This window comes from Hoplias malabaricus, chromosome 11 (assembly GCF_029633855.1).
Source record: "Hoplias malabaricus isolate fHopMal1 chromosome 11, fHopMal1.hap1, whole genome shotgun sequence".
Taxonomy (NCBI): Eukaryota; Metazoa; Chordata; class Actinopteri; order Characiformes; family Erythrinidae; genus Hoplias; species Hoplias malabaricus.
In genome coordinates this window covers 23,993,277-24,017,783 of record NC_089810.1, presented here as the reverse complement: position 1 = coordinate 24,017,783, position 24,507 = coordinate 23,993,277, and the positions used below count along the sequence as shown (strand labels likewise).

General features: G+C 38.3%; 1 protein-coding gene across 3 annotated transcripts; it reads left to right on the top strand.

Annotated features, from left to right (window-relative positions):
* Positions 1 to 4,298: 4,298 nt before the first annotated feature.
* On the top strand, positions 4,299 to 24,126 carry sf3b3 (splicing factor 3b, subunit 3). 3 transcript variants are annotated; one of them, XM_066685332.1, is made up of 27 exons: positions 4,299 to 4,435; positions 5,642 to 5,763; positions 6,203 to 6,358; positions 6,479 to 6,649; positions 7,056 to 7,228; positions 7,565 to 7,706; positions 8,048 to 8,160; positions 8,497 to 8,634; positions 9,816 to 9,919; positions 10,300 to 10,465; positions 11,614 to 11,709; positions 11,868 to 11,940; positions 12,988 to 13,139; positions 13,929 to 14,084; positions 14,286 to 14,441; positions 14,965 to 15,108; positions 15,232 to 15,354; positions 15,457 to 15,611; positions 18,177 to 18,351; positions 18,845 to 19,050; positions 19,143 to 19,299; positions 19,952 to 20,077; positions 20,602 to 20,814; positions 20,944 to 21,042; positions 21,666 to 21,809; positions 22,152 to 22,256; positions 22,951 to 24,126. In XM_066685332.1, exons 2-27 carry the CDS (start codon positions 5,694 to 5,696, stop codon positions 23,089 to 23,091), a joined length of 3,654 nt encoding a protein of 1,217 aa, XP_066541429.1. In that variant the 5' UTR covers positions 4,299 to 4,435; positions 5,642 to 5,693; the 3' UTR covers positions 23,092 to 24,126. The 3 variants fall into 3 exon arrangements, with proteins under 3 accessions (XP_066541429.1, XP_066541431.1, XP_066541430.1); XM_066685334.1 differs by lacking the exon at positions 4,299 to 4,435 and adding an exon at positions 4,771 to 4,789; XM_066685333.1 differs by lacking the exon at positions 4,299 to 4,435 and adding an exon at positions 4,783 to 4,800.
* The last annotated feature ends 381 nt before the right edge of the window (positions 24,127 to 24,507 follow it).

Here is a 24,507-nt window from a genome sequence, read left to right as displayed (position 1 = left end):
TGTTTAAATGGGTGATTTAAAAAATGTTTTCTTTAAATGTGTATTTTCATATGTAGTCTTTAGGGTCATCCTCTCGGCAGCAGAGATTTAGAGAGTCCAGTCATGTGTGAGAGAAACTGTGTGAGAGTAACTGTGGGCTGCTGTTTTAGTACATTAGCCATGTCAGGCTTTTTCCTACTTAAGCACTTTAGAATGTCCTGAAAAAGAAGGAGGGAAATGGAGAGAAGAAAATTAAAGGAATGGGAGAGAGAGAGAGATAGATTGAGAAGAAAATAGAGGGAGAAAAAAGAAATGAGAGCAAGAGAAAATAGAGGTAGAGGATTAATGAGAATGAGTGCATGAAATAGGGGCAGAGAGAGAGAGAGGAAAAGAGGACGATTAATATAGAGAATATATGAAGAAAATAGAGGAACTGTGCAAAGAGAGTGAGAGCATGGAAGAGGGGAAAAGAATAATTTATTTTTAAGATAAAGAATTTAAGATTTTAAGAGAGACAGGCAGTGCGAGAATGAAAAGAAACAGGAAAGAAAGAGTGAAATGAAAAATAGAGTGGGATATAACAGAGGCAGAAGGGTAGAGAGCAAGAGCATGAAAAGGAAAAACGAGAGAATGAAAGAGACTGGAAAGGGAATGGAAATATAGGAGGAGGGAGGGGAGTAAAACAAAGAAAGAAAGAAGGAAAGAAAAGAAAATGAAGTAAGAAAAACAGTGTATAGTAAAGGGTGGTCATGAAGAAGCCCTCCACTTCAGCCCCATGCTAATCCCCCCTGTCCTGTGCTGCAGCCCGCTGTCTCTTAGCAACGTTGGCACAGCGGCAGAGTTCAGGGCCCGAGACCCCACATAAATTACACAGGGGGATAAAAAAAGGGAGAGAATGGGGTCTTTTTCATGGTGGGCTGCGTCCTGTAAACAGTGTAGAGCAGAGGAATATCATGCTGTGTGCCACAGCCTTTATGCGTAAATTAGTTTGCACATATAGAATAAAAACAGAAACGGACAGATTCGTACACACAAGTTTGGACCAGTGTGTGTTGAGCACAGTCATGTCATAGGAATCCGCCTGGTCTTACCTTACAGACCGTGTCCGAGATGCACAACTCTTCTCCCTCAGGACCTTGCTGCCAAGCCTGGCTCGGAAATCAAATTACCACCTCATCTTTCCCTGGGTTCAGTCTCAGTCTGAATTTGGAGCTGAATGAAAAGAGCTGCGATATGAACGTGCACATGGATCAACAGCCGCTAGGAGAGCTTTCTTCGTGTCCACCGTTTTCGTAGCTGTGGCCAGATGTGATGGAGAGGTGTTTTATCCAGTTTTCTGCCCTGCTTTCTCTTGACCAGTGAATCGAGCGGATTGTGCACCGGCCTCCGAGACGGACTGGACACTCCGTGGGTTCAAAATAGTGCCTGAACCTTTCAGACAGCACCGCTAGTGCTTCTCAGTGCTTCTCACAGCACCCCTGAAAAAGATCCCCCTCCTCATCCTGCATTCCCCAAACTCACCGCGGGCGCTACTGGGATATGTTGTCCTTTATCATTGTCTCTGCCTCCACTTCACACCAAACCTTTATTCAAACAATACAACTGCAGCAAGCCTTTATAAATTGTGTTTGATTTTGCACTTGGATTGAAGCACATACCGAAAATGTCGCATATAGGAAAGCATCGACAAGGCGTTCTTTGTTTTGAAACTCCAATTCCTATGGTGCATTGCGCGCCTAATAAGGGACCACTGACGACAATTTGCTCGCTTTCCACAAGCGTACCTTCATTACACACTTGAGAGGGTGTTTCTGGTATATGTTAATAAAACTGAAGAAGTCGGTGATTGTCACTCAGTAAGAGTAACCTCTCCCACTGGACAGACTTGACTTGGTTTAAGTCTCTAAATGTGAAAAAAATCCTGCTGTATTTGGAAATACCTAGGCTGATGCATATGAATGCAGACATGTCAGATCCAGGTCCAAATTTTAATTTAAGAACAAAAACACAAGCCTGTAAGCATATGGTTTTCTATCTCGATTATTTGTTTTAGTTGTTTTCTGTGAGTCTGAATGGAGAGTCTGAGGTTTTCAGGATCTAAACACTCCGATTCCACAATAGCTTTGATAGCCCACAGGCAACAAGACGTGGATACACTGATTTCTTAGTGAATTTCTCTCCCATCTTCTGAATTCCAGAAGAGGACGGAGATTATGTACATGTACAAGAGCGCCATCGTGTGGACAAGCTTCTACATACCAATATATTTTCTATAATAGATTCCCCTCTGCTTTTCCATTCAATGCATTATTATTACAGGCACTTCCTGCTGCTGCTTTCAGATCCACTCATACTGAACTGCAAGACTAGACTCCTTATGTCCCTGTGTACATACTAAACTAACCCAATATATAGAGATCCTGGTTATACACGAATCAGCCATAATATTAAAATGGCCCCTTTGATTTACACTCAATATCTATTCAGTGAGCTCAGTTTAAATATAGGTACATTTTTACAATTACAAATAGTAATTAATCAGATTTTCTGCATACATTGTTAGCCCTCTTTTACCATGTTCTCCATTGGTCAGGAATTCCACGGAATGTAAAAAAAAGCAATAAAAAATTAAACAAACAAAAACACACAATCTGTTTTATTAACTTAACTGTTTAACAGTTAATATAGCGGCTGGTCAGTATGTGTTTAGTGGATTATCTGTACGTAGAAACCATAAATTTGTCACTCGTTTAGAATATACATGACAATAAACTTAATGTGTTTATATTTAAAATAAAGGTTATGCCAAAAAATAGGCTAAATGTGGATTTTTTTTTTTGCCAAGTATGGATTAATTTTACATGATCGTTTACTAACATCTTTGTCATTTGGAATTAAGCATTCTCTCTTTTTTATAGTGTAGGTGGGTTTGACTTTTTAAAATTATTATTATGGATTATTTTTATTACTATTAATTTAGTGTCAGGGTAATACCTGACACTTATTCAGGAAATGGCCTGGGATCTTTAATTACCTAAGAGAGTTAGGAACTCTGTTTTAATTCTCATCTGAAGGACTGCGCAGTTACGGGGTCCCTGTTATGAACAGGCAGATCAATATATAAATATTGATACTTCCAATCCTTGTGTTTAGTTTTAACAATGGACTCTGGCTCCAAAATATCAATATAATTTGTCTTTTTTATAGGATGTATTTGTATTTTATAGGATGGATGTATATCCTAGTTGTCTCTTAATAATAAAATGTCACCATAAATCGTTGCACAGTATAGTAATTACTTGTCCTTCCACCTTCTCACTCTGTGTGAAAAAAAGTAGCACAGTCACAGGCTTTATCCAGGTTGTGTATAAGACAATGTGTATAAGACATGTGTAACTGTGTGGGAGGGATTAATATCTTTTCAGGCTTTTTGTGCAAATATTTCTTGTATAACAACAGAAAACCATGTTAATTAAAATAGTTATAAATATGATTGTTATATAAATATAATTATCACGAATTAAGCACATATCTACAATAGATATATAAAAAATACAGTAATATATTTTATTTGCCCTTTCTAAATTAGATTTTAAAACTATTCAATATATAATATCAGTATCGGCAACACAATACTGGGTTCTGGTATCGTATATGAGGGGAAATATTTTGTATCAGTCACCGTTGTCACTGCGTTCAGCGAGCCACACCGACCATAACGACAGCGCCCCCTCTTGGCACCACCAACACCACCTCCAGCAGCCACTTGCAAGTGTCCCATCCGAGTACTGGCCTGACCCAGCCCAGACCTAAGCTTAATTTATTTAAAGTATATTTGCATGTTCTGATGTTCAGGGACTATGACTGCTGGCATTTTAAATTTGGAAATATGCAGATAAATAGAGTAAACTTATTTTATTTTTAACCAAATGTTTAAAATGGAAATCTACCTATGTTATTGTCCCTGAAATGTAAGAGTAATTCAGTGTGGTTTAATATGAATGGTATACGTGCCTGATCCAGTTCCTTCAGAATGACGATTAGGAAAATGTGCAAAAATCAGCAATTTTATTTACTATCAAAAACCAGAAGAGGTTTAATATTTTCCATGTAATCACTCGATGCCATTTCTATGACCAACATGGTGAACTAATTCTGACTCTTTGGTTTCTTTAAAACGGCGGATTTTACATAAAGATACTCTTAACGACTTTATTCAAAATTTAACGATTTCATTACATAGAAATTTGGGGCATCGGTGGCGTTCAACTTAAAGTAAAGTTGTCTTTGTACGCCGACTGATTTCCCGACAGGCGAACGTTAGGACTACTCTTAAGACCGGTACAGGAGGCTGGAAGGACCCCGAGTCGTTTGAGCGGCGTTTGAAAAAAGAAACGGTCGGAAGCAGAAAGTTTCTCATCGAGTCAAAATCTGCTCCATCCTCGCCGCTGCATCGGTAAACACCTTTTATACATCTGCAATTCTAACGCACCTTCCATATTAACGGGAAATCTTGGCCGGTATCACACAAATGGATCGAGTTATTAGCCACTGCGCCGTTAGCTCCAAAGGCTAGTGATGAATGAGTGACTGGAGGCTGCAGCATTTTAATACTGTACTGTTAGATAATACTGATATTTAACAGCACCGGACCTCTGGTAAAGTGTTATATACTTGACAAAGGCGGGTTCCAGTTTATTTCGCAGGTTTATAATGTAGAAGTCAAGACGGAATTTGGAAAAATGGCCCTGTTAGCCAACAGCTAATTGTTTCACTTCAACAGTAGGAAGCGTATAGGAGTTTACTTTGCGTAAGTTCTGTGTAAGTTAAAATTTGTATAAGTCTATTTTTATGCATGATGCCACGTATTAATAAACTGGTACCTACATGCACAAAACCCAGTTGGCTGCTTTTTTCCTGTTGGTAGTGTATGTAGTAATATTAATTTACTTTTATAGCACGTTTCATAAGAAAACTGCCTCACATATCAGCAAACAAATGCATGAATTATACAGTAGACCAAGATAAACCGTTAAGTGGGATAGCACAGATCGTTTCCCATATCTCGTGTCTGGGGGCCCTGGGTTCAATCCAGGCCTTGTCCAAGACGTGTTCCTGGCTTTCACCGCTGTGATTCTGGGTTGTCTGTAGACCCAGCACTGCCCTGAAGAGAAACAACCCCTTACAAAGCATAAACGAAGAAATCAACTCTGTACAAACCAAGGACGATCATACAAATAAGAGACTCAAGTATATTACTAGGAAATTAGAGATTCTGAATTAAAAGTGAAGTTTGTTTTACTTTATTTGCACACTTTGGTAAGTTTGCTTGGCAGAAAATGATTCAGCATCCATCTTAACGTGGTTTAGAGGAACTTTGGATACCAGGAGAAGACTTAACAGTTCTATTAAAAAGTCATTTTTGCATCTTGAATAATTTTTGATAGTAAACAATGGACTTTATTCAGGGATGCTTAAAATGTAGAATTTTTACGTTTCAATGCTTAAGTATTTACAGCTGTATACAAATTATTCAATAGATCCAATTTACTGTTTAGATCAGCAATGGTCCATAGTTTTTTAGAGAGACATGTACAGTCCATGTGTGATCCTATATATTCTTGCATGCTGATCTCAACTAAAACATTTTTCTGTGTTTCAGGTGCAGCAACAGCTTTCTTCATCTAAGCCTGAGGGGTCCAGAGACATCCAAAATGTTTCTGTACAACCTGACCTTGCAGCGTGCAACTGGCATCACTCATGCTATCCATGGCAACTTCTCAGGTATCCCATTCAATCTTGCATCATTATTTTCACGTTGGAAATTATCTTTTACTGTTAATAGGAAAGATAAAATGCTCAGAATATCTAATATCCATCATTGTTATCCATGAGTACAGACCACTGTCTGTGACATGTTTTCCTACAAGCAGCAATCACTAAATGATGATCTCCTGAAATCCCCTCCAACCGTAGAAAAATTGTACTGTAGATCCAGCCTGAAACTGATTAGAGTAGTGGATATCATACTGTGTATGAAATGAAATGTCTAATTATTTATCATTGTACAGCATGCAACGAAATACGTCTTCCTTCAGTCCTACCTATCCTCAGTTTTCCTGCCGGTCGTGGGAATTGAACCAATGACCTTTCAGTACTAAGCAACTAGGCTCTAACTAGACGCTAACCATTAGACCGCGGCTGTATCATTCTCTCCTTCTAGGCACAAAACAGCAGGAGATTGTTGTTTCCCGGGGGAAGATCCTGGAACTGCTGCGGCCTGATGCCAACACAGGCAAAGTTCACACATTGCTCACCATGGAGGTCTTTGGCATCGTTCGATCCCTTATGGCTTTCAGGCTCACTGGTGGAACGAAAGGTGGGCATGTCAGTGTTCGAATTTAAGTTTTGTTGATAAGACATTGTTTGTTAACACATTGGCTATAATATTTTGTCTTTTGTATTTTCTTTTGTGTTCATGCTGATTTTTAACTGGAAGACTACATTGTGGTGGGTAGTGACTCTGGACGCATTGTTATCCTGGAGTACCACCCTTCCAAGAACATGTTTGAGAAGGTCCATCAGGAGACCTTCGGCAAGAGTGGCTGTCGGCGCATTGTTCCTGGGCAGTTTCTTGCTGTCGACCCCAAAGGCAGGGCTGTTATGATAGGTAAACCATGACAATTGGATATCTAGTTCTGTATCAGTTTTTATGTAGAAATGGTACTGAAGTATGCATGCACTGCATGTTTTAGTGATTTGCTGCCAAGAGCATAACAAGAGTCTGCCTCTTGGCCTTAAATAGTTAACAGGTACTTTCACACATGGTCATTTTTCAGTGTAGTCTGAATTTGAAAAGTATTGAAATCAAAATGTATCAAATGTTTACAATGTAACAAAACTCAACCCTTAGTTCTGATTTTCAGGTGTGAAACCATCCTTAAATTTAGAAGTAAAGATGATTTTATTTTAGCGTACACTTAGTCTAGGCACATTTAGATATGATGCAGAACTTTTAAATAGTGTTTTAAAAGTCTGGCCTTAGTAGTGTTTTGTATTGTTTACCTTCCATGTAGGTGCCATAGAGAAACAGAAGTTGGTGTATATCCTAAATAGAGATGCAGCCGCTCGCCTCACTATCTCCTCTCCACTGGAAGCACATAAAGCAAACACACTTGTGTACCATGTGGTGGGGGTGGATGTAGGCTTTGAGAACCCCATGTTTGCATGTCTTGAAATGGACTATGAGGTAAGGATACTTCTAGGGAGCTTGCTTATTTTTATTTTGTTGTGAATATCACTACTGTTGAAATATTGAGAAACATCTTGGAGTTTAGTGATTATTTGCAATGCTTACTATGTGCTTGAAATTTGATTCACAAGCTTGCAAAGTGAATGTGCATCTGCAGTGCATCCTTGCTGAATGGTTCCATTTAAAATGATGGGTTTGTTTATCTATTTTCTGACCTGTAAATGGAGAAAATTTAAAAACCTGGTTACTACTTGTACACCACTCCAGCTTTGTCTGGACCCAGCAACACTGGGCATTTATCTCTTAATCCGTTTATACTGTTCTGTTTGGTAGGAAGCTGATAACGACCCCACAGGAGAAGCAGCAGCAAATACGCAGCAGACTCTGACGTTCTATGAGCTGGACCTGGGGCTTAATCATGTAGTGCGCAAGTACAGCGAGGCTCTAGAGGAACATGGCAACTTTCTCATCACAGGTAATCCAGGATCTGACATGAGTCAGAAGATTTTTCTAATTGGGAAACTGCACTTGTGTTGTATGGCTGTTGTGTAGAAATGATGAATACTTTCATGTCTCTTCTCTGACTGATGCTGGAGAAGAAAATAAAGCTTTCTGATCTCTACTCATCCACAAAGGTTCTGTGATCACTGTTCCCTCTAAGAGCTCATTTATGTTTAAGCAACTGTTTTTGACCAGGTTTTCCTTTTCAGATGAGCTCTTCGAAGGGAATGGTGTTTGTGAATGAAGTTTAGAGCAATAATGTGACTAGTGTAAATTTGAAAGTATCTAAAACTACTTTGTCATTGTGTACAACAGTCCCAGGTGGCTCTGATGGCCCCAGTGGAGTGCTCATTTGCTCAGAGAACTACATCACTTACAAGAACTTTGGGGACCAGCCAGATATCCGTTGCCCAATCCCACGCAGGAGAGTGAGTATTTAAGTGGTTACGCATCAGATAAAAAGTTTCAGGATTTCTTCCAGCTGGCCTCAAATTGTGGCACTGCCAACTGAAATGATGAGGTTTTCATGTCTCTTCTCTGACAATTCCTGGAGACAATTAAGACTTCTGATCTCAGGAGCCCTGTCGAAACAACTACTTACAGGCAGAATCAGACTCAGAGCATTACTGTGTGGTCTTTGTGGTTGTTTTCTGTGTTCGATGTTTGTGGCCGAATATGATGTAAATGGATTTTGACTTGGAAAGCTGTATCAACGGTTTGGAACTTATCCACTCCACTTCCTGTTTGTTTCTGCTCTGTATCAGAATGACCTAGACGACCCAGAGAGGGGCATGATCTTTGTCTGCTCTGCCACACACAAGACCAAGTCCATGTTCTTCTTCCTGGCCCAGACTGAGCAAGGAGACATCTTCAAAGTTACTCTGGAAACAGATGAAGAGATGGTGAGAGGTGTTAAGGATTTATTGCAGATATAAATTGTTGCTTACATATTTAATGGAGTAAAATGTCTTTATTAAAAAAAAAAAAAAAAAAAAAAAAAACTAGTTTAAATTCATACAAATTACATGGAATATATAATCAAATAGCTTTGCCATTTCTGAATGAATCAATGAATCAGCTAATGCTTCATGGATTTGGTCCCCCACATGGGGGCAGACATGTTTAAAATATGTTTAGTACAGCTTATATGGAGCATCGCTACTACATATTTGAAAATGGGTGATTTATCTTTTAAATCCTTATCTAGGGTGAGATTTGTCACAGGTATTTAATCAAATCTAACTACATAAAACACATGGTGTAATTCAGTTAACATAAAGTTTCTGAAGAGCTGGCAGGTTATTTCTAATTAGAGTTATGAATTCAACAGCAAGAAATGGGTCCCTTTTATCTTTGTATATATGTGTAATTACTACATTTTGTAATCTGAGACTATTTCTGGTAATAGTTTACATATTTATGAGAGATGCATTGGGACTGCAATCATGGAGCAAGCTTTATCAAGAGTGCAGTATTTAAATATACAGTTGTTGTTTTTTTATATATTAATTGAATGCATCAGTTCCCTTATAACACAATTTTTCAAACTTGATGCTGTCTTAGCACTCTGTAAAATGTGATCTCATGAAATGGCATTAGTAGAAATGTGACAATTTAGACATTTTCACAGAATAATGAATACACCTGCGTATATTTTGTCAGTTTTATCCTGATTTTGGTTTGATAGACCCCAAACCCAATACCCCACCCCTTGAAAAATTGCTAATATTTCTAGACCCTACTACGTAAGCATGGTCACAATGTTTGAAAACAACTAAATTACATGATCATGGACAAAAGAAAGAAACTTTCTCTATCTGTATTCCATAGGGAGTTGACTGTCAAAGGTAGCATTTCTACTTCTAGCAGTGTGGTCTGACTAATGTGCAGGGGGGAAAAAAATCTATTCCCAGAACATTTGACTGGTGTTTTTAACGTTTGATTACTGTAATTTTCCACAAGTATACAGATACCAGAAGCTGAGATTGTTTGGCTTTTCTTGATTGTTTAACTCATACTGGTTATGGAGCAGATTTCAAGTACATTAAATTGTTACATAAACAATTTTTTTTCTACCTCCTAGGTCACAGAGATCAGGATGAAATATTTTGACACTATCCCTGTAGCCACCGCCATGTGTGTGCTGAAGACTGGATTCCTTTTTGTTTCGTCAGAGTTTGGAAACCAGTAAGTTGCGACACGCTTTGTTTGAAAATCAAATAAAGGAAGCAGACTTAGAATTTGATTTTATGAATGATCTCTTTATTTCTCTGGGTTTTCATTTCCTGTAAACAACCAATCTGAAGGATATATCAGTCTTCGTTAGGACATTTTGACACCAAGGAATATGAAAAGACTGATGGGCATTTGAGGGGCTTACTTTTATTCTGTAATTTTTTGCTCAATATACATGCCAACCTGTTCTGTGGTAGTGTCCTTTTTGCATTGTTGTGTGTTTAATGCCTGTCACTGTGATTGGAGGAAAAAAAAAGTCCTGTGACTTATCCTCTCTGCACACACTAGACATGGTCTTCTCAATGAAACTGAGCTCTGTTTCTGTTTGTTAGTTACCTGTACCAGATAGCTCACCTGGGTGATGATGATGATGAACCAGAGTTCTCCTCTGCCATGCCTCTGGAGGAAGGGGACACATTTTTCTTCCAGCCACGTCCCCTCAAGAATCTTGTACTTGTGGATGAGCAGGAGAATCTGTCCCCGATAATGTCCTGCCAGGTAAGTTTGGAAATTGTGCAGTGTGCCACAAGGATAGTAGTCCTGTAGGGCTGGAAGGGCTTTTATTTTGGAATTTGAAATAGTCATGAGCAAGTTTGTAAATGAATTTGAGTGATTCTATGCTACATAATCAATTATGTTTAGTTTTAAATGGGGGAATTTGGAACTTATTTCACAGAACAATGAGATGCAGCTAAAACACTGCTGTGCACATGAAAACTAAATCACCATCTGGCATGCTACATTGATTGTGCTTTCAATTCAGGTTGCATTTGAAAAATTGGTAAAATACAAATTACCATTAGATACTTCAGTTATTTAACATGGCTATTGCAGGCGGTGCAAGGCAAATGAGCAAGGCAGTGGATAAATTTGTAAGAGCTAAATGTGCAGCAGATGATTTCTCAAGCTACAGCTTCCAAAGGGAAAACAAGAAAATATGATGAGGCATACCTTAAAGCAAGCTCATACCAATCACTGAAGAGAAGAGTTTTTTTTTGTCCTCTTGTAGAGCAAATGTGCAGGTTTTACTCTTTTTCTCTAAGGAAGCTCTTTTATAATTTTTATTTTTTTTGTGCAGGGAAGCTGCACATTATTTGTTTTATTTATTTTTAAATATAAATATTAGCAGTTTTGTTTGAATGTAATGGCAGTTAAGCTTCATTAGGGTCATTCACACATTTACTGAAGTTGAGGAAATGAAGTCTGTTCATAACTGACATGGTAGTCTCATGAGTTTTCAGTATTTATTTTTAAACTCCTTTAGAGACTGAATCTTCACACTATCTTGCTAAATAAGTAAACTCTTTCACACGATGATGATAATGGTTATAAAAATAAAAACATAACCTAACTGCATAGAAAGAAAAGGTCTTTAATGGAATGCTGTTTGGAGTTTATGCAAATATTAATTCATTTTCCATGCACTTACATTACTATTAATACAAATACTGAAGTCACTTTAACTGAATGTTTGCAAAGGATATCTGTATGATTTTTAGTCCTTTGGCCCACCCTGTCATCATTCTGGATGCCTGGTGATCAATTCAATATCAAGTGCTTTATAAAGTGCACTTTTGTCTTGTATACTGTGCAGAACATCATGAAGGTATCTCAGACTTGTTTTCCCCCTCATGTTTTACTTGCAGATTGCTGATTTGGCCAATGAGGACACTCCTCAGCTGTATGTGGCTTGTGGAAGGGGACCTAGATCAACACTAAGGGTCCTTCGACATGGATTGGAGGTTAATGCTTTATGAAAATAGCTTGTCATGCAGGATTTTTCACTGCACAATTCTATGAAGATCTGTGGTTTGACAACTTGATATCATGTGGTATTGCATGCATGTGTTTTTGGCCAGCTGTTTTTATACAGTATGTACATGCATACATGTGATCACAGGTCTCAGAGATGGCTGTGTCAGAACTTCCTGGTAACCCCAATGCTGTGTGGACAGTTAGGAGACACATAGAAGGTATATGCATTCCTTTTTTTTCCCTCCTAACCTGTTTGCCAAATATTGCACACTCGATAATGAAGTAATAACATGATGCAGCACTAGATGCCTGGGGGTATGTATACTTGCCATGTAAGAAGACATTTTAGTAGCACCATATTCAGGCCATCCTTTTTATTTTCTTATTAGTTATTTTTAATCATGAAAAGCTGTAAAATGGGACAGTTGTGACTCTGTTTAGATTTTCAATGATTGAAGCTCATAACTTTGAAATTAACATCAGCCCTTTGGGTCTGCATGCTTCCTAGTATCTAGTAACCAAAAAATGCTTTTATTCCGAATACATGACATACCTGACCAGCCAAAGTAACTGCTTGACCAAACGTTGTGTTTTGTGTGTGCTTGCACATTGATCTTAATGGGATGGGGACCTCTCAGGATTGTTTAGCTTTCAAACTACACCTCTAGATCATTTTGGACATGTTATCACTTGTAAAGCTATTTGGTGAGTTGGAGCCTGATGAACGTTAACTGTTCTCTGTCAAAGAAAACCTGGCTGGCAGTGCAGTATGGGTAATTCATTCTCTGCCAGCCACTTCCTTGAAATCATGTGATCTCTGCTATTTGTTTAGCAGTCTGTGAGAGTCCCTAAGCTCTACAGTGTGTGACTGCACTGCACATATTCCAGATGAGACTGCCCCTTTCAAACTCTTTGTAATGTTATATGGCTTATCTTTCACAGAACCAGATTTAAAATGGGCGCTGAAAACTTATTTTTATGTACTTAGAGTGATTATTTTTTATCTGTAGTTTCAACCTGTTTATTTATATATTTTTAAGCATTTTAGTCTGTTAGACTGGCCTTGAATTTAATATGCAGAACTCACATGTGTGGCAGTATCAGAACATTTTCATGTTTCATTTTCTAGTCATAGGGTGTTAACCAAACCTGTGGTAATGAGTGCGGGTGTTGATATTTTTGCTACTTCTTCTGAAAGACCTTGATACTGTAATTTCCTCCTTTCTGTGGATTGTTTTGACTAATATCCGTTTTCCGTTTCACAGATGAGTTTGATGCCTACATCATTGTGTCCTTTGTTAATGCCACACTGGTTCTATCGATTGGAGAAACTGTAGAAGAAGTGACTGATTCAGGATTCCTGGGTACTACACCAACCTTGTCCTGCTCTCTGTTGGGAGATGATGCTTTAGTGCAAGTATGTTATGTTGTCACCCTTCCACAGTAACTTCCTTAAGTCCTCTTGTGATGAATTCTTGCTGTTATACCCAGTGCACATATTCAAACAGAATTCAAACCATTACTTGTAAACATCTGATCCACACACTCAGTGCAAGAAATGGAAAACTAACACAGCTAAGACATAAGTTCAGTGTACTCTTAAATGCTTCTTGGAGGGGGGCGGGTGGGTGGTGGGGCAAAGAAAACACTAGTAGATTTCCAGTGAAGTCACAGTGCCAGGTTCTTAGGAACTCACGTGTTCATGCTGCTCTGAGTGGATTCTGGTCTGCTCATTGACATATTGACCAAAATCACTTAAAATCTGTGTAGAAATACAGAATGTGCCTGTTTATGCTACTTAGAATGTTTAACCTTTCAACCTTCGCAATCTCAGGACAAAATTATATATGGCAATTGTGCTATTGTTTATTGTATTTGTGTTAAGAACTTTCCCTATACTACAGAATATTGTTGAGAACATGTCATTTATAACAAAGAATTTTTTCTAGTTTTCTGTTGGGGTCATGCAAGGTTTATATAGTTGCAATTATCTGGACTAATCCTATGTTTAAGTTGTATTCTGATATAAAATTTCTTTATAATTCTGTGGCTGAAATAAACAATTAGTTAAGTAATTCAAAGTGACTTATTTTTGTGGTGGTGAAAAGCACAAGGCTATGATTAGAAACACAAGTATAGCCATTTTAATTAACAAAACTATCAATATCCAACTCTCCATTATCTTCTCTCTGCTAATTTTTCCCAGGTGTATCCAGATGGCATTCGCCACATCCGAGCAGATAAGCGAGTGAATGAGTGGAAGACTCCAGGGAAGAAAACTATCATACGATGTGCTGTCAACCAGCGGCAGGTGGTCATTGCTTTAACTGGAGGAGAGCTGGTGTACTTTGAAATGGACCCGGTATGTTTGCATCTGAGGTTTTTTGCTTTCTTTCTTCCTTTCTTTTTTTTTTCATTATTTATTTATTAAGACTTTACCATTAAGGAATGGAGTTTGTTGTTGGCTTTTTGTATTTGCAAAGCTCCCATTCATGTGTCACTCACTCCATTTAGTTTGTTTCTTTAAAAACCACAAGTAGTATCTCTAATGTCTTTTTTGCAGTCAGGGCAATTGAATGAATACACAGAAAGGAAGGAGATGTCAGCGGATGTGGTGTGCATGAGCCTTGCAAATGTCCCCCCAGGCGAGCAGCGGTCCCGCTTTCTGGCCGTAGGCCTGGTAGACAACACAGTACGCATTATCTCCCTGGACCCCTCGGTATGTTATCACTCTCATCTGCATTCAGTGTCAGTTCAGTGGTATTTGTTTCCCTTTTGATTTTTTTTCTCTTTTGATGTAAGCCCACTGCACTGCATTCCTTCTGATAATAAGTTAGGTTGTGTGCTCTCTATAGTTTAAAATGTATTTTTTTCTGCATATTATTATTTTTAGTCTTTGAGTGATTTAAACAAGTGTTGATGCTATGTATGTTCTTGTTTGCGAATCTACAGAATCTGATTCATTAGGTGATTCTTGAATACACAGTAAAATAAATGAGCTTGTCCAGAAGGAGGATGCTACTCCGTGGATGTTAACATTGTTTTTATATATATATAAACAAACAATCTATGCAGAATAGTTTGGTAAAAATGTGTATCACAGCTAGTTGATTTTAGATATTAACTTATTATATTACCTGGGGAAATTACAATTGGAAGTAATTGGATAAAGCTTAATAGATTAAATCATGGTGATGGTTTTTGATAATCCTAACTTTCTCCCTTCTTTTTCTTGGCTGCAGGACTGTCTGCAGCCACTAAGTATGCAGGCTCTGCCTGCTCAGCCTGAGTCTCTGTGTATAGTGGAGATGGGAGGTGTGGAGAAACAAGATGAGTTAGGAGAGAAGGGGACGATTGGTTTCCTGTACCTCAACATTGGCTTGCAGGTTTTTGCAAATCTTTATCTTTATCTAGTGTTGAATGTCTGTATTTCTCTTGTTTCAGCTGAAAGATTTGTTTGCCTACATCCCCCAAAATGTACTGACTGTCTAATCTTGTCTGTTGGTTAGAATGGTGTTTTGTTACGTACCGTACTGGACCCTGTCACTGGAGACCTGTCAGACACTCGTACCCGCTACCTGGGCTCTCGCCCTGTCAAGCTCTTCAGAGTGCGGATGCAGGGCCAAGAGGCTGTAAGTATAAAAATGACTGAATATGAATATCACACACCGTCACATGTTGGCTGATTTTGTTATTTGATGTGATGGTGATAAGTAAATTGTGTTTTTCTGCAGGTACTGGCCATGTCAAGCCGGTCATGGTTGAGTTACTCTTACCAGTCGCGTTTCCATCTGACTCCATTGTCTTATGAAACTCTAGAGTATGCCTCAGGGTTTGCCTCTGAGCAGTGCCCTGAAGGCATAGTGGCCATCTCCACAAACACACTAAGGTAAGGTAAAATCTCCCATTTTATTGGTGCATTTACAATTTTGATAACCTTTGTCAAAGTGGAGGAATATTATACCTGAAAAAGAGAGTGTGCTTTCACTTATTTAAAGGGGACCTATACAAATTGCACAAATTTTCACAAGAATTAATCAATGTCATTACCTACCCTCTTTAAACAACTGTTTCAGCTCCTGTTCATTTAGATAAGAATTTGCCTCTCTTTAAGAGGGCCCCTTTTTTTTGTTGTTGTTTTTATTTATTTTATTTTTTTCCCCCTCTCTCTTCCTTCCCCCTTTTTTCTTTGTCACCATATTTAATAAGCACTCTTGTTTCTCTGTGCTTCTATTTTCTTAATTTTTTTTTTTTTTTTAATCTGTGCACTCACAAATCATTGGTTCAATGCTGTGATTGGAGATGCTTAGAAAAATTTCAGTTTAATCCTGCCCGAGGGAGTGTGACTCTGTCATCCCCCCCCCTCCCTTTCCAGTGTTAATAACGAGAGGCAAAAAGGTGTGGTGCATGATATCGACTGCCAATGTATCATTTGCAGATGTGGATCTATCTGTGTAACTATATATATTGGTTTTGGTTTTATACACCTTTGGTCATGGAAGTTATTGGAACCACCTGAATTCAATGATTTGGATGGGTGACTTTTGGCAATATAGTATTTTTTTGCAGTTTTTGGATAATTACGGTGGAACTCCATATGTGAGAGACAGCTAACTGCAAGAATGTAACCAAACCAAAAGTACTACAAATGAGCTTCTGTGGTAATTCAGTGAGTTAAACTTAAAGGCAAGTTAAACTTCAGTCATGTACAAACAAGAGTCATTTTATGTCCATCAATCATACTGTACAACCTTTAAGGACGTGGAGATTCTGAACGTACACAGAGTACTGCAGTTCCCTCCAATCGTAGACTTTCTCTTTAATGCCACTCAAGTGATTATCAAATTTTTAAAAAGTTATCCTGTGGCATTTGCTTGCATTTTAATGCTTTCTAGGTTATGCATTAACTCAGCACTTTGACTCCAACTTTGATATAGGGCAAGGAGTCAGAATGTTGATGAAGCTGCTCTCATTGCCGGCACAGGCTTTAATAATATGTTTTATTTATGTAGTGCTTTTTAACCCAAGTGTTACAAAATAGCACACCAAAGAAAGGACCTCACAAAAACAAACAGGAACACAGCAATACAAAAACACAAGATGCCACAAGTAGTAATGTGCATGGCAAAAAGTGAGCAGGGGTTAAAACAACTCATAAAATTGGCAGTCATTGTAAGTTTTAACAGTTTTAGCCACCAGTATCCTGAAATGGGCCACAGTACACAGTCAGCAACAGCCAGGGACGGTATGAGCCAACTGTGTCCCACTGCTGAGCAGTGGCATGTGGACACTCATCCCAACCAGTCAGCAGCAGCTACCGCTGGTGTTAGCAGACCCCTACTCACCAGTATGTGACATGGATTGGCACACCACCACAAATGCAGTTGTTTGAGGATTGGTTTTGAGTAGAGGTCTAATGTAATACAGCTGCAGGTGCAGAAATGATTTTTTATAAATCACATTAATTTGGGGGTCTGCAGCTCCTACCAACCTACAAACTGTCATGAGTCGTTCTGATTTTATGCTTAATCTTGCAAAGCTAGCGGATACTTGAGTTGCTCCACATGCTCCTCTAAATCTCTCCAGTCACAGCTTCAGCTCCATGTTTGAGAGTGAAAAGTTGGTGTTAAATAAAACAATAAAATTAAAGTAGAAAACAATAAAATTTAAATGAGTATTAATTATGTATGTGGAGGAGAATTTATGAATTAGGGTGGCATTTATGGTCCAGAAAAATCATGTAATTCTCATAATGTATTAGAAGAGCAGTGTTCTCTCTGTTGTGGCAGACCCCTTAATGTTCTTAAATTCAGAGAAAATGTTGGAAAAAGCCCCCTCCCCCCCTCCCTTTCCAGTGTTAATAACAAGAGGCAAAAAGGTGTGGTGCATGATATTCGCTGCCAATGTATCATTTGCAGATGTGGATATGTGTGTAACTATATATATTGGTTTTGGTTTTATACACCTGTGGTCATGAAAGTTATTGGAACCAGCTGAATTCAATGATTTGGATGGGTGAGTGTGTACTTTTGGCAATATAGTGAATTTTTTGCAGTTTTTGGATAATTATGGTGGAACTCCATATGTGAGACAGCTAACTGCAAGAATGTAAACAAACCAAAAGTACTACCAATGAGCTTCTGAAAATGTGGAATTTTCACAATTTTCCACTCTGCAAAGGACTCTTGTTATTGGTCCATTTACTTTCAATTTCATTCTGATGTCTTATTTTCAGTACCTGTAATAGTAATGCTTTACTGTGGACAAATAGGATTTGTTGAGATTTTGGTTATTAGTGAGGTCTTCTGAGTGTGGCAGGAACATAAATTCTTTCCAGGGCCTGTCAAATATAGATCACATCATGTGAGTAATCAAAAATTAATGTTTTTTTGTAGATTAATCTTTCATAATATTCTTGCTTTTCCTTAATGTGTGCCCCCCCCCCCCCCGACAGAATTCTGGCTCTGGAGAAACTCGGTGCTGTCTTTAACCAGGTAGCTTTCCCACTGCAGTACACGCCACGCAAATTTGTCATTCACCCTGAGACCAACAACCTAATCCTCATCGAAACAGATCACAATGCCTACACGGAAGCAACAAAGGCCCAGCGGAAGCAGCAGATGGCAGAGGTGAGTGTGCAGATATTAACGGGGTGGCTTGTCAGGGATTTAGTGATTTGGTAAGCCCTTGGGTTTTTTTTTATTATTATTATTTTTTTTTTTTTTTTTTTTTTTAAACTACACACCTAATGTTCCTTCACATCAAATCACTGACATTCAATTTAAGGAGGGGGAAAAAAACCTAATCAAGTGAGTGAGTTCATGTAATGTAAGTTTAGTCTCACCTTGTCTTATCTTATTTCAGTGGTTTATTTCACATATCAAGTGCCTTTGTTTTCCACAACAGTGTTCGTTGACTTTGTTTGCTAGTAGAACACTCCCTCAGCACAAAAGGTCATGAGAATAGTTTTGGAATTTCCTGAGCTTTATTTAATGTCGCATCTGATTTGGCACCATTCTTCTAAAGATGTTTGTATTGAAATTAGCAAGATGAGAATTTTTTTCTTTTTATTTTATTTTTAAATCTCTCTCTCTCTCTCTCTCTCTCTCAAACACACAAAAGGAAATGGTGGAAGCTGCAGGAGAGGATGAAAGAGAGCTGGCTGCAGAAATGGCGGCTGCCTTTTTAAATGAGAATCTTCCAGAAGCTATATTTGGTGCTCCCAAAGCAGGGTCAGGACAGTGGGCGTCACTTGTGCGCCTGGTCAACCCCATCCAGGGCAACACAATGGACTTGGTTCAGCTGGAGCAGAATGAGGCAGCTTTCAGGTGGGCATGGGACTGACCTTAAGAAGTACACTTGACTTAACAATAGCTATAACTTAAGCTCCTTTTCTTCTGTATGATTTATTTCTCTACAGCGTGGCTGTATGTCACTTTGCTAATGGGGGTGATGACTGGTATGTGCTGGTGGGCGTGGCCAGAGATATGATCCTCAACCCACGCTCAGTGGGTGGTGGCTACATATACACCTACCGCCTTGTAGGGGGAGGGGACAAGCTGGAGTTTTTGCACAAGGTGAGTGAAAGGGGAAACCACGTCTGACAGACCACCGATTAATCCCAGATGTGAACTTGTGGTTTAGGCATGAATTCCCCTATAGAACAGTAATCCCACTGCAAGGTTACGTAAGCATTGTAGGACAGACAGGCTGAAGCTTTAGTTCAGAGTTCAGTGTCTGTAAACATGCTTTCTTTGCATAGAACATAGAAACAAGTTTAAAGATAGAACATTAATGCAGTATTTACAAATAAAGACATCAGATAAGAGTTCTCATCTAAAAGGTCTTTATGTATTTCTGCATTTATATTTATACTTTAGAAATGTTTACGCTATATTTCTTTATTTTTTTTTCTCATATCACATTTTTAATCATAATAAAATGGACCAGTATTTCTACATTTAATATAATAAAACATGTCAGTGATTTATATTCAGAGCTTTACTTTCTAAACTGTACAACATCCAGTTTACCTCCTCGGGTTTCAAATGCAATGTAACTTAAAGCATGCAGTTAAAGAGAAAACTTGAATCCAACATGAGCTCAGAAAAGCATGCTGTCATGTACTTTATCACAATAAATATAAAATATTATATTGGCCCTTCATAGAACCATACAGCTGTTAAAGTCCATAGGCATAGAATTCATATTGGTTTATTTTTTGGGCAGACCCCAGTTGAGGATGTGCCACTGGCCATTGCCCCATTCCAGGGGAGAGTGTTGGTAGGAGTTGGAAAACTGCTACGTATCTATGACTTGGGCAAAAAGAAACTGCTCCGTAAGTGTGAGAATAAGGTGAGTACACAGTCTTGTTGTATGTTATGTGAATATTTTGTTAAATGTTAGTAATAATATAGTAATAAATAATAATAATAATAAAGATCAGACATGCACATTACAGTACAGGAATGCTAAAATGTTTACCTGTTTTCCATGCAATTACTAAATAAATAGTTTATTGGACAGCTTACTATTGTCATGTATGAATAATGTAACACAATTTTGTGAAAAATAAAACCATTTATTTGCTTTATATCTGAGACATGAGTGCTCAAGTGACATTTTAAGTCCAGCTTCACCTAATACTTGTGTTAGGTTTTTAGAACATTTATTGCTAAGGATTTATTTCTTCAGACTTCTATTTTTTGGAAAAGAATGTGCATGCAAAATTTTTCATCACGATCTCACTGTTAAATTGCTTGATTATATTCTTAATCTAGTATAATAAACTATATAAACTCAATAGTTTTTGAATATTTTAGCCTCGTTTGGCTTCTACACTACGAATGAATGAATAAGTCAATCAATCCTCTTTCCAGCACGTTCCAAACTTGGTGACTGGCATCCACACAATTGGTCAGCGTGTGATTGTGTCAGACATCCAGGAGAGCCTTTTCTGGGTGCGTTACAAGCGAAATGAAAACCAGCTCATCATCTTTGCTGATGACACGTATCCCCGCTGGGTCACTACTGCCTGTTTGCTCGATTATGACACCATGGCGTCAGCTGACAAGTTTGGGAATATCAGTATTGTGAGTCCTATATCCTATGCGTTTGCTATTGTGAAACATATAAAGATGTTAATGGTGAAATGACCCATATGAAGGATGAAGATTTCTCTGTTTGACGTTCACATAAAGTCTTGTATGTTTGTGTCCTAGGTTCGTTTACCGCCAAACACTAGTGATGATGTAGACGAGGACCCCACAGGGAACAAAGCCTTGTGGGACAGAGGCCTTCTCAACGGAGCATCACAGAAGGTACCTGCCTCCACCTAACCTCACGCCACACCAGAGGCCTGGGAAAACTGAAAATCAAAACAGCTTCCTTGTAGGCAGTTCTGCCTTGCCTCCGTGACTGTCCGTTTCCAGGCCAGTGTTTGTGTCTAAGTGGTGTTGTGGTCTATTCAACACACACATTCAAATCCAGACCTGCCCTTCGGAAGAACTAGCCCAGAGTCCATATTGTGGTCTAGCCTTAAGACCTCAAAACCAAGTCTTGTCTACATGCCAGACATCATTATGAGCAAATCAAGAGCCTGGAAATGCTTAGGTGGACACTGGGGAAATTCCCTGTGCACCCCAGTGACTTGTGTCGGGAATTTATTGACATGCCAACAGTGTGTGTAAGCAAGTGAGAGGAGGAATGGGTGGACTGACTTTGGCATTCATTGAGGAAGTTTGGCTTACATGTGCATGTTGGCATGCAGCCATTAATAGGATGGCATTTTAAGGCTGATTACTCAAAAATAATCACTTAGTTTGTTTATAGAACGGCAGGAATTTTATTGGTGTATTCGGTCTGCAGACACATTAAATGAATGCTGAGTATCAGGGTCTCTGGTGTTAGCTCTGTGATTTAGATGCTCCTTTTTATGTTACAGGCTGAGGTAATTGTGAATTACCACATTGGAGAGACAGTCCTCTCCTTACAGAAAACCACCCTAATCCCTGGAGGATCTGAATCTCTAGTGTACACCACTTTGTCAGGAGGCATCGGCATCTTGGTGCCCTTCACATCTCATGAGGTATAGTCCTGCAAATCATTTAATGAAACCCTTTTTAATTATGAAGATGATTTTCACTTAAAATTTACATAAGACATTATATGCAATGTGTGCAAATTTTCACTTCAGTGCACTTGCACCAATTCACAAAAAAAAAAAAAAAAGAGGTAGTGTCTGTTTCCAGGAAATTGTATTCAACAAACAAGGAGAGTATTGCTATAAGCTGACAAATATTTTGATGTATCTTTGCTATTTTCTTTTGCAGAATAAGTTTTTGTTTTGGTGATTTCTTAGTGACATGTTTGTAAATGAGGAAACAAACTGAATTGGAGAATTCACCGATTTTGCTTCGTCTGTTTTCAGGACCATGACTTCTTCCAACATTTGGAGATGCATATGCGCTCTGAATTTCCTCCACTTTGTGGGAGAGATCATCTCAGTTTTCGTTCCTATTATTTCCCTGTGAAGGTGTGTTCATACTTTTGGGCATATACAGTATGTAGGTGGATTATATTATTTTCAGAGAAAGCTGTAAAATAGGCAGAAAAGTGTTGTTAATAAACTTAAAGTTAATAATTTTAATTGTAATATCAGATATGCCTTGTGAATGAAACATGACCAGACCTGTAAGTATTTTTCAAGCAATTCTGCAAATAAAATTATAAACTATGGTGAGTAAAGAATAAAGCTTAATCTTAAACACTAATATGTAGTCAGTCTAGCCCAATATTCTTTTTCAAGACAGATGCGATGTATGCCATGTAGATATAATGGCAGATAAAGCCCTTGATGTTTCTGATGCGCAGGTCTTCAAACAGGAAACCCCCAAAGTTTAGCTCACTGATTTTTTTTTATGCATTTTGCTGACAAGATTTTTATGAAAACGAAAGAGAAATGTAACTAAAACGAAAGTTGGGACAAAAAGTGTAAGGGACAAGACATGTCTATCTTGGGTGCAATTATACAAATCTGTAACTTTGAGTAAAGAAGTTATTTGTATTAATGTAAATCAGGAAATTTAATATCTTCACAACTAAGAGGTAATGTGTGGGGAACAATTTGTAATTTTAGTACAAAACTGTAAATGTAGCATTTACATCAAAGCACTTTGGGCTGTGCTTTGTGTGCACTAATAATCCTTTACATTGACTGTGTTTTGCAGAATGTAATTGATGGAGACCTGTGTGAACAGTTCAACTCTATGGACCCTCATAAGCAGAAAAGTGTTGCTGAAGAGTTGGACCGCACACCCCCAGAAGTGTCCAAGAAACTGGAAGATATAAGAACGCGTTACGCCTTTTAAAGTCTTTCATACGTTTGTGTTCTGCAGACAGGCATATTCAAACCCACTCTTTTTTTCAGCTTGCCGCTCTGCTGTGGCCACAAGTTTCCTACCACAAATATGGGTACAACATTTTGATGAGTGCTACAAAAATTGTTTTGAGGCCATCTTGGAAGGATCCCTGTGGTCAGTGAACCTGTTGGACAGGCACCAGTAGTTTGGCAGTACATCTGTGGAACTGGGCTGTGTTCAGTGTTTTATTCAGTTTATTACAGATCAGTGATATAGTCGGGGGAAAGGTAATTTTGAGGACTGTGATGAAGTCACCTGTCTATGGCTTTACACTGAAAGGATTATGGGTTTATCTTCAAGCCTGTTTCTCAACCACCACATTGTGGCTGAAAAAAAAAAAACTAAATTCGATTTGTATTGTATGAATCACCTTTGGAGACCTAAATGACGTTTTGCTGAAGAAAAAAAATGCTGTGCCCACATTGTTCCAAACGGGTGTTTTGTAAAATAGCTTTAGTTGTCATTGTTGGGCCCCCCTTCCCCCTGTTTGTCCTAACTTAAGGTTTTTTCTGACATGGATGAACTTTAAAACACAACTTTTGTAAATAAAACTCTTTTTTAAATGTTTGTTATCTTTTTAGGGCTTATGTGGCATGTTGAATCTTGTCTGTGCATTGCTCTTTCCATAGTTAACTAAGCACACAGGTAGGGCAGGATTCCTGACTCTGCATTTTCTGACCCTGCAGACACTACAGCTTGAAGTGTTTAATTTGTTGAAGGTTACTCATGTGACACTTGAACATTGTAAATGTCAGGGTATGTGTTAAGTCAAACTTGGCATGGTCACTGTACGAGAAACTTAGACCTGAGCCGTCTGTGAAGCATTGTTATATTTTCTAATTGAGTCACTGATCTTCACATGGGTGAGTTCATATCACTGCATTTGAAACCTGGATTGTTTAATTGTGTTCAGTTAAGTCTGTTCCTAGTTTTGGATATGTTTTAGCAGACATCAATGTTCTGAATAGTTTACCCACCCTAAGCTGCAGCAATTTAGCATAAAAAATATTGAAATGAAAGAAAAACTCATTTGTTTAAAAAATACTACCTTTCAGATAAAGGGGAAAAAAAGAAATGCTACTGTGTGGATGTGCTTAGCCACTAAAGAAACGCTAAAACCAGAACAAAGTGATCATGTAGATCATGTGGTTATTCTGGTGGTCTATCTGCAAAATATTGTGCACATGAGGTTTGCTAGACGATCATACCTACTTAACACCAAGTCTTTATCTACAGATACTGGGCATAAAATTAGAATATCATGGAAAAACTTTTTTTTCAAATGTCATTACACACAGACTGATATATTTCAAGTATTTATTTCTTTTAAGTTGATGATTATAACGGACAACTAATGAAAACCCC